Source organism: Zalophus californianus, chromosome 11 (assembly GCF_009762305.2).
Source record: "Zalophus californianus isolate mZalCal1 chromosome 11, mZalCal1.pri.v2, whole genome shotgun sequence".
NCBI classification, from domain to species: domain Eukaryota; kingdom Metazoa; phylum Chordata; class Mammalia; order Carnivora; family Otariidae; genus Zalophus; species Zalophus californianus.
Genome location: NC_045605.1, coordinates 105,339,590 through 105,351,730, shown reverse-complemented (window position 1 = coordinate 105,351,730; position 12,141 = coordinate 105,339,590). Strand labels below are relative to the sequence as shown.

The window sequence follows — 12,141 nt, the reverse complement described above, 5'->3', positions numbered from 1 at the left end:
CCCCCATAAGGCCCCTGCCCCCCAGCCTGGGGAATATCCAGTAAGCCTCACATCCCCCACCCCGAGGCAGCCCCACCTCAGAGGACAGTGACCTTGGCCTGGGGGACAGAGTCTGTCAAACACGGCAACTGCTTTCACAGCTTGAGATGCCTTTGAAGTCTCTTGTTTTATCTTCAAAAATTCAGCACATGTCACATTTTATTCTATCTGTGGGACATTTCTAATCTAAAGCGTGTTTTAAACAACTCACCCTCAAGTAACACGGATACCCACCGCAGGCCTGCAGGAAGTGGGGGCAGGTGACAGCACTGGGGTCCCAAGAACAAAGCCTGCTCCCCTGAACCTCTGGGCAGGGCCAGGGCTACCGGCCAGTCAGTGGTCCGGCGGTCAGCCGTCACCTTGGCGGCACCAGGCGCCGTGCCGGACTTTGGGGTGCTGGGGGGCTGTGGGGGCTCGGCCAGGCACGGGAGGCTGCAATGGAACGGTAGTGATGGCACGTGCACGGACATTGGGGGATGCTCCAGGCCTGGGGTGCACCGCTTGCACAATGCAGTAGCCAGCAGGTCCCCATCATGTCCACCCTGAGCTGCTCTTGCCCGCCTCACCTCTGACCTTCTCTCTGACTTCTCTTCCCCCCACTCACTCTGCTTCAGCCACAGTGGCCTCCTCATTCTGCCTCCGGACCTTTGCACAGGCCGTCCCCCCAGCTGGGGGTAGGATGCCCCTCACAGCTGGCTCCTTATGTTCAGCAGATCCTTGACTCCTTCCAGATCACCCCCACCCCACCCCCACTCGCCAGCCGGCCATTCTCTCCTCCCGTCACAACCTCTGACACAAAGGGTAATCCCTGTTCCAGTTCATTCTTGTTCTGTTGTTTCTTGACCTTCTGCCTCCTGGATAATGAGCCCTGTGCCCGCAGCGCCTTGCCCAGCTGTGTCCCCGCGCCTGGCACATAGTAGGGGCTGGATGTGTATTTGTCAAATGGTAGGAGGTCTGAGGAAGGGTGGAGGGGAGTGGGCCAGGCCGAGGGGCCAGGGGGTTGGGGAGGCAGCCCCCACCTCCCCAAGGCTGGCCGGCGGCCTCTCAGGCACTGGAGGCCAGGATGGGTGTTTGGAGCGGCGGCGGCGGCAGCCCCTGCACACCGAGGGGCTGTGACCGGCTCAAAGTCACCGCCGCGCCCGCTTACCCGGCCTCTCCCCGGCCCAGTAACCTGCTCAGCGCTTTCCTCGGGTCACTGGGTCTCCTCTCTGGCAGCCCAGCCCCTGCACAACAGCCCCTCGCCTCCCACACCCTGGCCTGGAGGATGTGTTGGGGACGAGCCCGGGCAGGTCCTCCGTGGCCTCCTGCCACTGTCTTTGCACCAGCCCTGTCACCTGCACACCCCCCACCCCACGTCCTGCCTCCGGAGGGCCCCTCGGGTGGGCTCTTCTGCAAATCCTGATGGCTGCAGAGCCAGGCCGATCCGGGGGTGGCCTCACTGAGCGACTCTGGGAATAGCCCCTAACCTGGTGGTTCAGTCGGTAAATTGTTGGTGGTGGCCGGCTGTGCACCGAGCTCCGTGCTGGGAGCCGGGGACAAGTATGAATGACACACACACAGTACTGGGGAGGCCAAGTTGCAAGCACTGACTTGGGAGGTAAGAAGGCCAGAGGCAGTGATTTGTGACCCACAGGAGCCCACAGGGAGCTGGGGTTGCCGCTCAAGGCTGGCTCTCAGGGTGGCGGATGTTGAGGGTCTCCCCCAGGCAGCGGCAGCAGCTCATGCAAAGGCCCTGGGGCTGGAGGAAGTGGAGCCAGTTTGAAGACTGGCCCAGGGGAAGATGAGGGGAAGGGGCGGGGGGAGCGGGGGGCGCCCCATGCTAGGGGCCAGTTCTTTATCCTGAGAGCACAGGGGAGCTTTGGGAGGGTTTCATCAGGAAACCGGGGGTAAAACGGGAAGTGCTCAAATCTGCATTGTGAGAACATTGTTCTCTATGGCTCATCTCTCTCATCTGTAAAATGAGTTGGTAACATGGCTTCCACACAGGGTAAATGTTACAGAAGTCAGTGGGAGTTGGAGCTTACCCAGCCTAGGCCCAGGCACTTCTGCCACTGTGGGCCCTTTCTCTAGCAAAATATATTAGACAGAGGATCACTTAAATACATAAAACAATTAATAACAAACATAAAAAAATGTATGTTAGAAACTGATTTTATGAGTTTGTTGGCATAAAGACAAAATGTATTAACGTTATATGCTAAAAATAATTTCAAACTCAAAGTTCATTTACTCTTCTGATTTTATTTTTAATTTTATTTATTTATTTATTTTTAAGATTTTATTTATTTATTTGACAGAGAGACACACAGCGAGAGAGGGAACACAAGCTGGGGGAGCGGGAGAGGGAGAAGCAGGCTTCCCGCGGAGCAGGGAGCCCGATGCGGGGCTCGATCCCAGGACCCTGGGATCATGACCTGAGCCGAAGGCAGACGCTTAACGACTGAGCCACCCAGGCGTCCCTTTAATTTTTTTTTTAAAGATTTATTTATTTATTTGAGAGAGAGAGCGCGCTCGTGTGCGCGCATGCTCACGCAAGGGACAGAAGGGGGAGAATCTCGAACAAACACACACATCAGCGGAGGCAGGACTTGATCCCATGACCCTGAGATCCTGACCTGAGGTGAGCCCAAGAGTTGGGCGTTCGACCAACTGAGCCACCCAGGTGCCCCTCCTCTTCTAATTTTAAAGAAATTACGTTGTCGTGGGCCACTAAAAATATTATGGGCCCTGGCACATGCCCACTATGCGCTGCCCGGCCCTCAGAGTGGGGGCCATTCTTTTAACGAGGTGCTGCCTGGCAGGGGCAGGAGGAGTGGGTAGCGGGGGTGGCCAGAAGAGGAAGAGGTGTCTGTGTGCCCCAGAGCCTCCGCTCGGACCCCCACCACCACCACCCCCCGCCCCAGCATCCAGCTTTACCGCCCTGGCTCAGTCCCGTGCCGGGGAGGGGGGGGGCGGGGGGGGCCTCCAGTCTGCAGAGCATCCTTCCCAAGCCCCTGCAGCTCCTCATCCTGCCCCAGGAAATGCTCAGACTCCTTAGGCCCTTCCACAGTACCCCTGCTGTGCCCCTCCCTGCATGCCTCTCTTTTTCTCTGAAGCCTGGCAACTGCCTTCCTCCAGCCTCAGCTCAAATGCCGCCTCCTCTGGGAAGCCCTCCCAGCCTCCAGGCCTCACCAGATCTTGTACCTCCCTTGCCTACCCCATTTAGGCCTGGGAGCTCCTGAGGTCCAAGGACTGTATTTTGTCCATCTCTATATACTTGGTGGCACGTGGCAAATGGTTGGCACCCAATTAAAATACTTCACATAAAGAGTATAGGAAGGGGGCCAGCCAGGTCCATCCGCCTTCACCTGGGGCCTCCTCTGACGCATAATGACAGTGGCCAAGCCCTCAGGGTCTGGCCTTCTTCCTTTCCCTGTGCAGTGACCACACGCCAGCCCCTGACGTGGTCCGGATGCTGGGGCCCAAACTGGGGAGCAACTCCACCCTGCCCCTGGGGCACAACTACTGGGGGGCAGGGGAAGGGGCTGGGGTCCCCCGGGGGTGGTGCCCTGGGCCTGGGAAGGTGTGAAGAGGGCAGAGGGTGGAATGGGGGTCTGGACAGGTGCCCTGCAAGAGGGGTAGTGTGGGGGGAAGGGAAGGGCAAGCAGAATATATGGAGGAAGGGGGTGATGGCCCCGGGACCCTCAGCCCCTAGCCTAGTGGGCCACTGACAGGGGACAGAGGGGATTTGGCAGTGACTGGCATCGAGGGGTGTGAACCTCATTTCCACCCCAAGGTCACAGGCCCAGCACTGAGGCTCGGAGCCAGTTAATCATGCCCAGTGGAGCATGGTGCAAGCATGTCCGTGAGTGGGGGATGGGGCAGGGCTGGACCACCTCACCCTGCCATGGGGACCAGCAAGCAGACGGGATGGCAGCATTGGGGAAAGGCACCCACAGTCCCCAGGGTGCATGCTGTGGCCCAGGGACCTCCACACCACCCCCCACCCTCACCCTCACCAAAGCCAGAGCAGGCCTCATGCCCCTTCCCCAAGTCCCAGGGCGAGGCCTGAGCTCAGCTCACTTGGCCCCTCAGGAGCGCAGAGACCCCTGCTTTGCTGGGCCATGTTGGGGTCCCTGGGGTGGGGCCAGGTCACGACCCCTGGCTTCAGTTGGAAGCCCAGCGCTTGTCTTCACAGCACGCGGCTATTCACTGTGTCTCACTCAGCAAGGAGGCATTGGGAACACAGAGAGAGAGAGTGTAGGGGTTAAGAAGGACGATGATGGGGCGCCTGGCTGGCTCCGTCAGTAGAGCCTGCAACTCCTGATCCTGGGGTTGTGAGTTCAAGCCCCACGTTGGGTGTAGAGATAACTTAAAAAAATAAAATATTTAAAAAGAAGCAGAAGGAGAAGGCACGCTGACAACCAGCCATCCTGGGTCAGATGCCTGTCCTCCCTCCCCCAGCCCTCTGTGAGCCTTTATTCCCATCTGAAAAATGGGCTCATGACCCATTTTTGTGATTTAGAGCTTAAACCAAACTGAAGGGAGCATGGTGGGGACAGCAGAAGGGGGAGGAGCTGGAGACTTAAAGCCAGTGTCCTGGTCGGGGAAGGGCCGGCCCTGGCCTGGGGAGCAGGCAGGCCTGGAACCACCATGCTTCAGATGGGAGGCTGGGCTGCCCCCCTTTCTGCTTCCCTTTCTCCCCAAGCTTCCAGGCCACTCCCTCCAGCAGCCTGGCCCAGCTGCGAGTGCCTTGGGCAGCTTTATGGGGGCTCCATGTGGAGGCCAGGCATTCGGGCCCCTCGGGGAGAGAGCCAGCCAGGGGCTAGGGAGAAAGAGAAAGGTGGAATTGGGTGCAGACCGCTCGGTTGCTGCCCTTCTCCTGAGCCCCGACCTGTGAGACTGTCAACCTAGTGGGCTGGAGGAAGGGGACATGCAGACCAGCCTCCTAGGACACCCGCTGAGCTTGGGGACAAGCTGGTGACCAGGTCCTCTGGGTAGCCCAAGATTAAGCCCCAGGGCGAGCCCTGCTTGCCTGTTCCCACCTGGGGCAGGTGACACCACCAGGCCACCGGGCCCACCCTTCCGTTGGCTCAGCCCGGTGAAATCCTTTCTGCCCCCGGCCCACCTCCCCCCTCAACCCTCTGGTGTGTCTGGCCTGGTGGACATCAGGGCAGCTCACCCCAGTCCCCGACCTGGGCAGACCAGCACACGGCGGGGTTCAAGGGATGCCAGGCAGGTGGGGGTTGGTCCCTTCCAACAGGGGCCTGCAGAATGGCAGATCAGTGCCCCTTCCCCTCCCGCCCCTTTGAGGCTCACTGCCAACACATTTGGCACAGAGCCCTCTGTGAGCGGGAGCCAGCTCGTTTGTGGCCGGTGTTAATTAAGAGAGAGAGGTGACGGGGGCGGGGGGGGATAGGGCCATGGAGGGCAGCTTCCGCCAGCTGCCGGGACTGCTCTGGGCCAACCCAAGATGCCCAGGCCTCCCCTGCTGACTCCAGGGCAGGGCTGTCCACAGGTCCAGCAGCCCCTCTCTGCGGCCCGACCCTTGGGTGGGGGTGGGGGGGTTTCCAGACTGCGACTGAAGGGCTTCTTACTGTGTGGAAGAGTCAGGCCCCCTCAGGGGGAGAGCCTCCCGGTGCTGCCTCGAGGTCGGCCTGCCTTGTGGCTTGACTACAGAGCAGGACCAGCACTAAGCAACTGGACCCCCTAGCCTCGGGCTCCTCATCTATATAATGGGAGCCATAGTGCTCCCATGGGGCTTTGTTACGCTTGTAAGCAGGATCATTTGTGCAAAGCGCTCGGTCCGCCTGGCAGATAGTCCTCACCCCCTCTCTGGGAGCATGTTTTCTTGGGGCAGCGGCCTCCTTCAGAGCCCTTTGGGAGCCCAGCCCCTCGGCGGGCCTACCCACAGCTGCCTGGCTGTGCCTGCCTGGTCCTTCTTGAGCTGGGGCTCCGGCTCCTGGCTGCCTCCCCGCCTGCTCAGCCCGTCTTCCTCCCACCTTCCCCGCAGCCCCCCAGCCCTGCTCTGGGAGCGCCCAGCCGCTCCTCGCCTCTCCATCTTAATTAGCTGCTTGTATTAATCTCGCAAGTAACGTGGCAACTTGCAGCCCTGGGTTTTTGGGCTGTGGAATTAATTATTCCCCAAGCGAAGAGCTGTCAGCTCTGGGAGACCAGCCACTCAGAGCCACCCGACACCACTTAGCAGGGTCCACAGCGTCCGCACGGCAGCCCGGGAGGGGCCCCCACTCCTGGCCCAGGCCCTGCTCCCCCCCGCAGGACCCCAGGAGGTAGTGGGGTGCCGGAGCAGTGGGGGAGGAGCAGGCCCCGCCTGGGAACCAGGACTCCTGGGGCCAGAGGAGCTGAAGCACGTCTGGTCTCCCCACCTGGGCAGCATCCCCCGGCTCGCCCATCACTTCCCTGATTAGCACCAGCAGTCAACACAGCCGCGTGGCTGGGGCGCCAGCTGCGGGGGGCGCACTGACCTGCGTGGCCCTGACATGCGGCCCGAGAGGCTGCCAGCTTCACTTTGCCCTCACAGCAGTCCCCTGGGGAAGCAGGAGGGGGCCGCGGGCCAGGCAGAGCATGATGGACAGGTCAGCCCCAGCCGCCCAGCTCCAGTTCGGGGAGGGGGCTGGAGCTGAGCATCGCTCTCTCTGCCCTGGCCGCCACACCAACCCTGGGAGATGGTCTCTTCTCCCGGGGGCGGGGGAGGGGGGGCGGGGGGGGGGGGAACGGAGGCACAGAGCAAGCCAGCTCAAGTCAGCCTGTCCGTTGAACCAGCTTTGGTTCCAGTCCCAGTGCTCTGTGCCCTCACCATGCTGCACCAGGATGGGGACCCTGCCGTCTGTTGGGTGCCCCCAGCCCTGGTTCACGGGCTCATGTTCTTACCCCGCACCCCTCCCCCCACACACACACTCGTTCCCTGGGCAGTACTCAGTACAGTTGCACAGATAGTTTGATTTCTAGCGGCTTCCAGTTGTGTCCCGTGAGCTCCAAGGGCAGGACCAGGCCTGGCACAGAGGGGCCTCGGGAGACGCTGGGTCATCAGAATGAATGAATGAATGAATGAATGAATGAATGAAAGGATGCACGTGGCCACAGGTCTGCCATTGCTCCAGACCCCACACGGGGCTGTTTCCGGGGTGAGCGGCTGGGCCCCTGCCACCCTGCAAACCCCAGGCCCAGCAGGAGCCTCAGCAGGAGAGGAAGTCCCGGCCTCACCCACCTTCCCCTCCTCTGCCCCTGCCTCAGGGAAGGTCCTGTGCCAGAGTCTGAAGGCCCCAGGGGGGCCCTGGGCCCGCCGCTCAGGCCCAGCCGCCAGCCCCCCATCCCCCCCATAAGCTGCGGGCCCACCAGCCACTCCCCAGCTGACTGATCTTTCTCTCTCTCTTCCTGCAGCCAACAGCTCCCTGCTTGGAGGCGGTGGTGGTAAGTGGACCCTTCCATGGCTGGGGGCGGGGTGGGGGCTACGCGGGCTTGGGGGTGGGTTCCTGAAGTCTCTCCTTCCACGGCTGCTTCTCTCCTCTGAGCCTCCTTGCCCACCGTGCCCAGCCCTGCACCTCCCCCTGCAGCCTTCCCCATCACCCCCACTGTGCACCCGCCCCCATTTCTCCATCTCTGACCTTTTCTGACGCCCACTGCCTCGGCCAAGCCTGGCCTGCCATCAGTGGGGACAAAGCTGGAGTCCTGGATGGCAGGCCTGGTGCCCTTGCTCCTGGGTGACCCGGCCGGTCCCCACCCTCTGGAGAGAGGCCTCCTGGTCTGTAACTGGGGGGCTGGGAGGGGCACGCAGCAGGACACTTGAGGGTTAAAGAGCCTGGGCCTAGGACTGGGGGCTGCAGGTGTGGTACGGAAAGCCCAGCCCTTTGGCTTCAGTTTTCCCACCTGGGAGGGCAAGAGATCTCTGTGACCTCGACCTCGAGGGCAGCCCCACCGCCAGGAGAAGGCCTTGCAAAGTCGGGAGCGCTCTGCTGGCTGTGAGGCCCCCCAGAAGGCCTGTGTGTTCACTGTTGCTACCCACCAGCAAGCAGGGGCTCCAGCCGCGCCAGGTGGGCAAGAGGTGGGAGGCCAGGGTGGGCCCAGCCTGCAGGGACATGGCCTACACGCTTGGCAGGTGCCAAGGCGGGGGCAGTCCCTGGGACCCCCAGTGAGCGCCTCCCCTGGCCAGCCCTGCCCAGGCGGGCCACACCAGCCCCTCGCCCCCAGCCCCCTGGCCCCCCTGGCCTGCGCCGGTTGGGCTGCCCGCTGTCTGCACCGGCTGCCACATGATTGGTGAGCTGGGGGGCAGGGGTTAATGCGCCGTCGGATAAATCCCCGGGGGCGTGTTTACCGCAGCAGTGGCGGGGCCCAGGCCAGGTTTTAAAAGGGGGAAAAATAAAAGGGGCGTTAAGGTCAGGAATAAATAAGAACAGTGCTAAGAGCTGTCGGTGACCAGCCAGGATGCAGGATGCGTGTGTGTGTGTGTGGGGGGGGGGTTGTTTGTGGCTAGAGATACTTTCCCTCCCCCCCTCCCTCCCCCGCTTCTCCTCCACTGTCCCTGTGGAGGTCACAGCTATCCTGGAGGCCTCACGGAATGCGGGGCTTCACTGGGGCTGCGGCCCCGGCTAGGACCTTCTTCTGAAGCCTGTCCCTTTTGGAGGACTCGGGGGCTGTCGCTGATCTGCCACCTCCCGTGCTCTGCCTTCAGACATCCCTCTCCTTCGTCTGTTCATTCATCACTCAGCGACAGAGCACCCACTGGGTGCTGGGCCCTGAACTGGGTGCTGGACCAGAGGGGCCTGGTCCCTGCCCTCCCCGAGCTCACAGTCCAGATGAGACCTCCCAGGGTGCTCTGTGCAATGGGGGAGCAGGGCTCCTGGAAGGAGGTGGCCCCTACACTGGGACCTGAGGGAAGGCTAGAAGACAGCCAGCAAAGAGCGACGGGAAGGGTGTCCTGGCCAAAGGGAACAGCACAGGCGAAGGCCTAAAGTGAGGGAGAACATGGGGCATTTGGGGAGACTCAGAAGACTGGAGCGGTCACAGCCCCGCCAGGGGGAGAGGAGGCAGGAGATGATGCAGGAGCCTCCCAGAGCCCGTGGGGAGCTGGACTTCTAGCCATTTAGTTCTGGGACACAAAAGACAACAAAAAGGTGTGGGCCTTTTAAATCCTAAGTCAGGTCATCACCCCTTTCTGCTCAAAACTCTGCCAGGGCTCTCCCCTCACTCCGAGCCAAGGCCAAGTTCTTTTTTTTTTATTTAAGATTTTATTTATTTGACAGAGGGACACAGCGAGAGAGGGAACACAAGCGGGGGAGTGGGAGAGGGAGAAGCAGGCTCCCCACGGAGCAGGGAGCCCAATGTGGGGCTCGATGCGGGGCTCGATGCGGGGCTCGATGCGGGGCTCGATGCGGGGCTCGATGCGGGGCTCGATCCCAGGACCCTGGGATCATGACCCGAGCCGAAGGCAGACGCTTAACAACTGAGCCATCCAGGCGCCCCGCCAAGGCCAAGTTCTTAGGGCCCCAGGCACCTGCCCGACTCCCCGCCACTGCCCAGCCCCCCGTCACTGGGCACCAGCCTCCCTGCTGCTCCCGCCCCAGGCCTGTGCACAGGCTGCTCCCTCCGCCCGGAAGCCTCTTCCCAGCTGGGGCCGTGGCTGCCCCCTTCACCTCTGGCCAGGTTTCTGTGCTCACCACCTTCTCAGGGAGGCCCCCCCACCAACCCCTCTTTGAAACTGCAGCTGCCTCCTCCCGCCGCAGCCTGCATTCCCCACCCGGGGCCCCGCGGGCCATGTACCTCACTTGTCAGGGTCACTGCCGATCGTCCGTCTCCCCGCTGAGAACAAAGCTCCAGAGGGGGCGCTGCTGGATCTCCAGCAACTAGAGCTGGGTCTGGCGCCTACACTAGGTGCTCAGGTAAAGGGTTGTTGAATGAATGAATGAACTACAAAAAGGCAGGGATGGCCTAATGTGTTCCGAGAAGGACTTGCTGGGGAGGGCAGCGGAGGCCACTGAGGTTTTAGGAAGGGCAGGGAGGGGCTCATAGATGGCCTGGCGACCTCACTCCGAGAGGTCAAAGGGCACCTGCTCTGGCCAGACTGAGTGGGGAGGTAGAGACTCCAGCAGCGCTGAGGGGGAGAGGAGGCTGGAGCAGGCCCCAAGCGCTGCCTGCCTGACGCAGAGATGGATGGGCTGGGCCAGGACCCAGGAGGAAGTGGGCCTGGAGTCCAGCCTTTTAACGCCCGCCGAGATTTATGGAGCCGCCGCGAGTGCTCACTGCGGCTGTCACTCTGCTAATGTGATTGGAACAAGGTGGAGGTGGCAGGGAGGGTACCGTGGTAGGGGCGAGGCTAGCGCTGTGGGGGCCTGGTGCCTGCCTAGGGCTGGAATGGAGATGGTCCCAGACCTCTGAGATGTCCTCCACCCTCGTGTCTGCCCCGTGTACCCCTGCTGCCCGCAGCTCCATCCAGCCTTAACCCTGTCCCCAACGGCCCGGGTGGGGGCTACAGGCAGCAGCAGCATGGGACTCAGTGGCCCAGGTCCCCACCTGGCCCTGCCCAGACCTACCTGTCTTTCCATGGCGTCACCTGAGGTCCAACCCCACGGGGGTTCAGGCCTCTACCCACTCCCCCACCCTCCTATCACCACCCATCCACCTGCCCCATAACCACCCTCCACCCATCCACCTGCCCCCCTACCTCTCCATCTACCCCCCAATTCGTCCATCTACCCCCCACCCCTCTATCTACCCCTCCACCCAGCCATCTACCCCTTTACCCATCCACCTTCCTTCTCCGTCCAACCACGTACCTCCCACCCACCCATCTACACCCTCACCCCCCATCCATGTGCCCCCCAATCCTTGCAAGCATCAGTCGGGGGGGGGCCTGCCCTGCCACTCTGAGTTGGGCTGCAGGCCCCAGCCAACCCTCTCCCCCTGCTCTGTGGCTTTTTCCATAGCCCAGATCTCCTGTTAGTGGACCTGTACTTTATGTTTGTTCTTATTGCTTGTCTCCCCACTAGAGTACATGAGAATGCACTCTCCTCTGGGAACGGATTCTAGGGGTTTCCAAGCCAGTTTATGGGGCGGTCGTTGCACACTCTGTATGCCAGGCCCTGCCCAGAGAGCTGGCACACAGGTCCAACAGCCCTGCACTGGGGCGGGGGTGGGGGACAGCAGGCAGGAATGGGGGGTGGGGGGCGGGGACAGTGATGGCTCGGAAGGAGGCCCTCAAAAGGAGGCCTGGGGCCTGGCCCGCAAGGCTTCGGGGGAGCGAGCCCAGTTGTTGGATGAGCGTGTGGTGGTTACAGTTGGGGGAGGACCGCAGACTCTCAGGAGCAGGGAAGGGAGTCTGTGGGCACCCCAGGCCCTCAGTGAGAGCCCCAGGGGCGACTGGGGCCAAACGGACTTAACCCACAGAGTCCAGGACTCTTGGGCCAGACTCACTGTAGGGCTGGGGCCCCACCAGGCCCTGAGGCCAAGGTAGGTGGTTCTGGCAACACAGTGAGTCTCTGGGAAGCCCCCCGCCTCCCCACTCACCCTCGTTCCTCCCCAGGGCTCTCTCGGAGCGTGGGTGGTGGTGGGGACTTGGCTCGGCTCTGTCCTCACGGAGACCCAGTTTGGTAGGAGGCTTCCCAGCAGAGGGGGCATCTGACCCAAGCCCTGAAGGATGACTAGGAGTTCGACAGGTACGGAGGGATGGAGAGGCGCAGCAGGCAGAGGCCCGGCGTTTGCGCTGGGAAGACCGGATGGACTGGGACAGCCTCCCCACTAGACCCTCAGACCCCAGACGGCGGGGAGCCACGCCTGCTCACCCGCCTCCCTCCTGGAGAGACTTACACTGGCTCGATAAACCTTTTTTTTTTTTTAAGAAACCAGACCGCTCTCCTATTGTATGGTAAGAAGGGAGGCGGGCCCTAAATCAGGATGGGGAATCGACAGGGCCCTGACGCGTGTCTCTCCTGTTTATTAGGACTGAAATGTTTACTCGGCGATAAGGAGCCTGCTTTCTCGTAGAGATTTGTGCGCTCTTTTTCAATTACTCCTCGTCTTTCTCTGCCACTTTTGCACTAAAGGGATAATAAATGTATCGGAGCGTTTCAATTATTCATCTAAATCATGACTGTGCCTGCCACGGCCAAG

The 12,141-nt window shown here is 61.6% G+C and overlaps 1 protein-coding gene across 1 annotated transcript in view; it reads left to right on the top strand.

The window, feature by feature from the left end:
• MACROD1 (mono-ADP ribosylhydrolase 1) overlaps positions 1-12,141 on the top strand; it is a 146,971-nt gene that overhangs the window by 125,522 nt on the left and 9,308 nt on the right. The window contains 1 exon segment of the mRNA XM_027579325.2: positions 7,420-7,449. Within this exon segment, the coding sequence (XP_027435126.2) occupies positions 7,420-7,449 (30 nt within the window).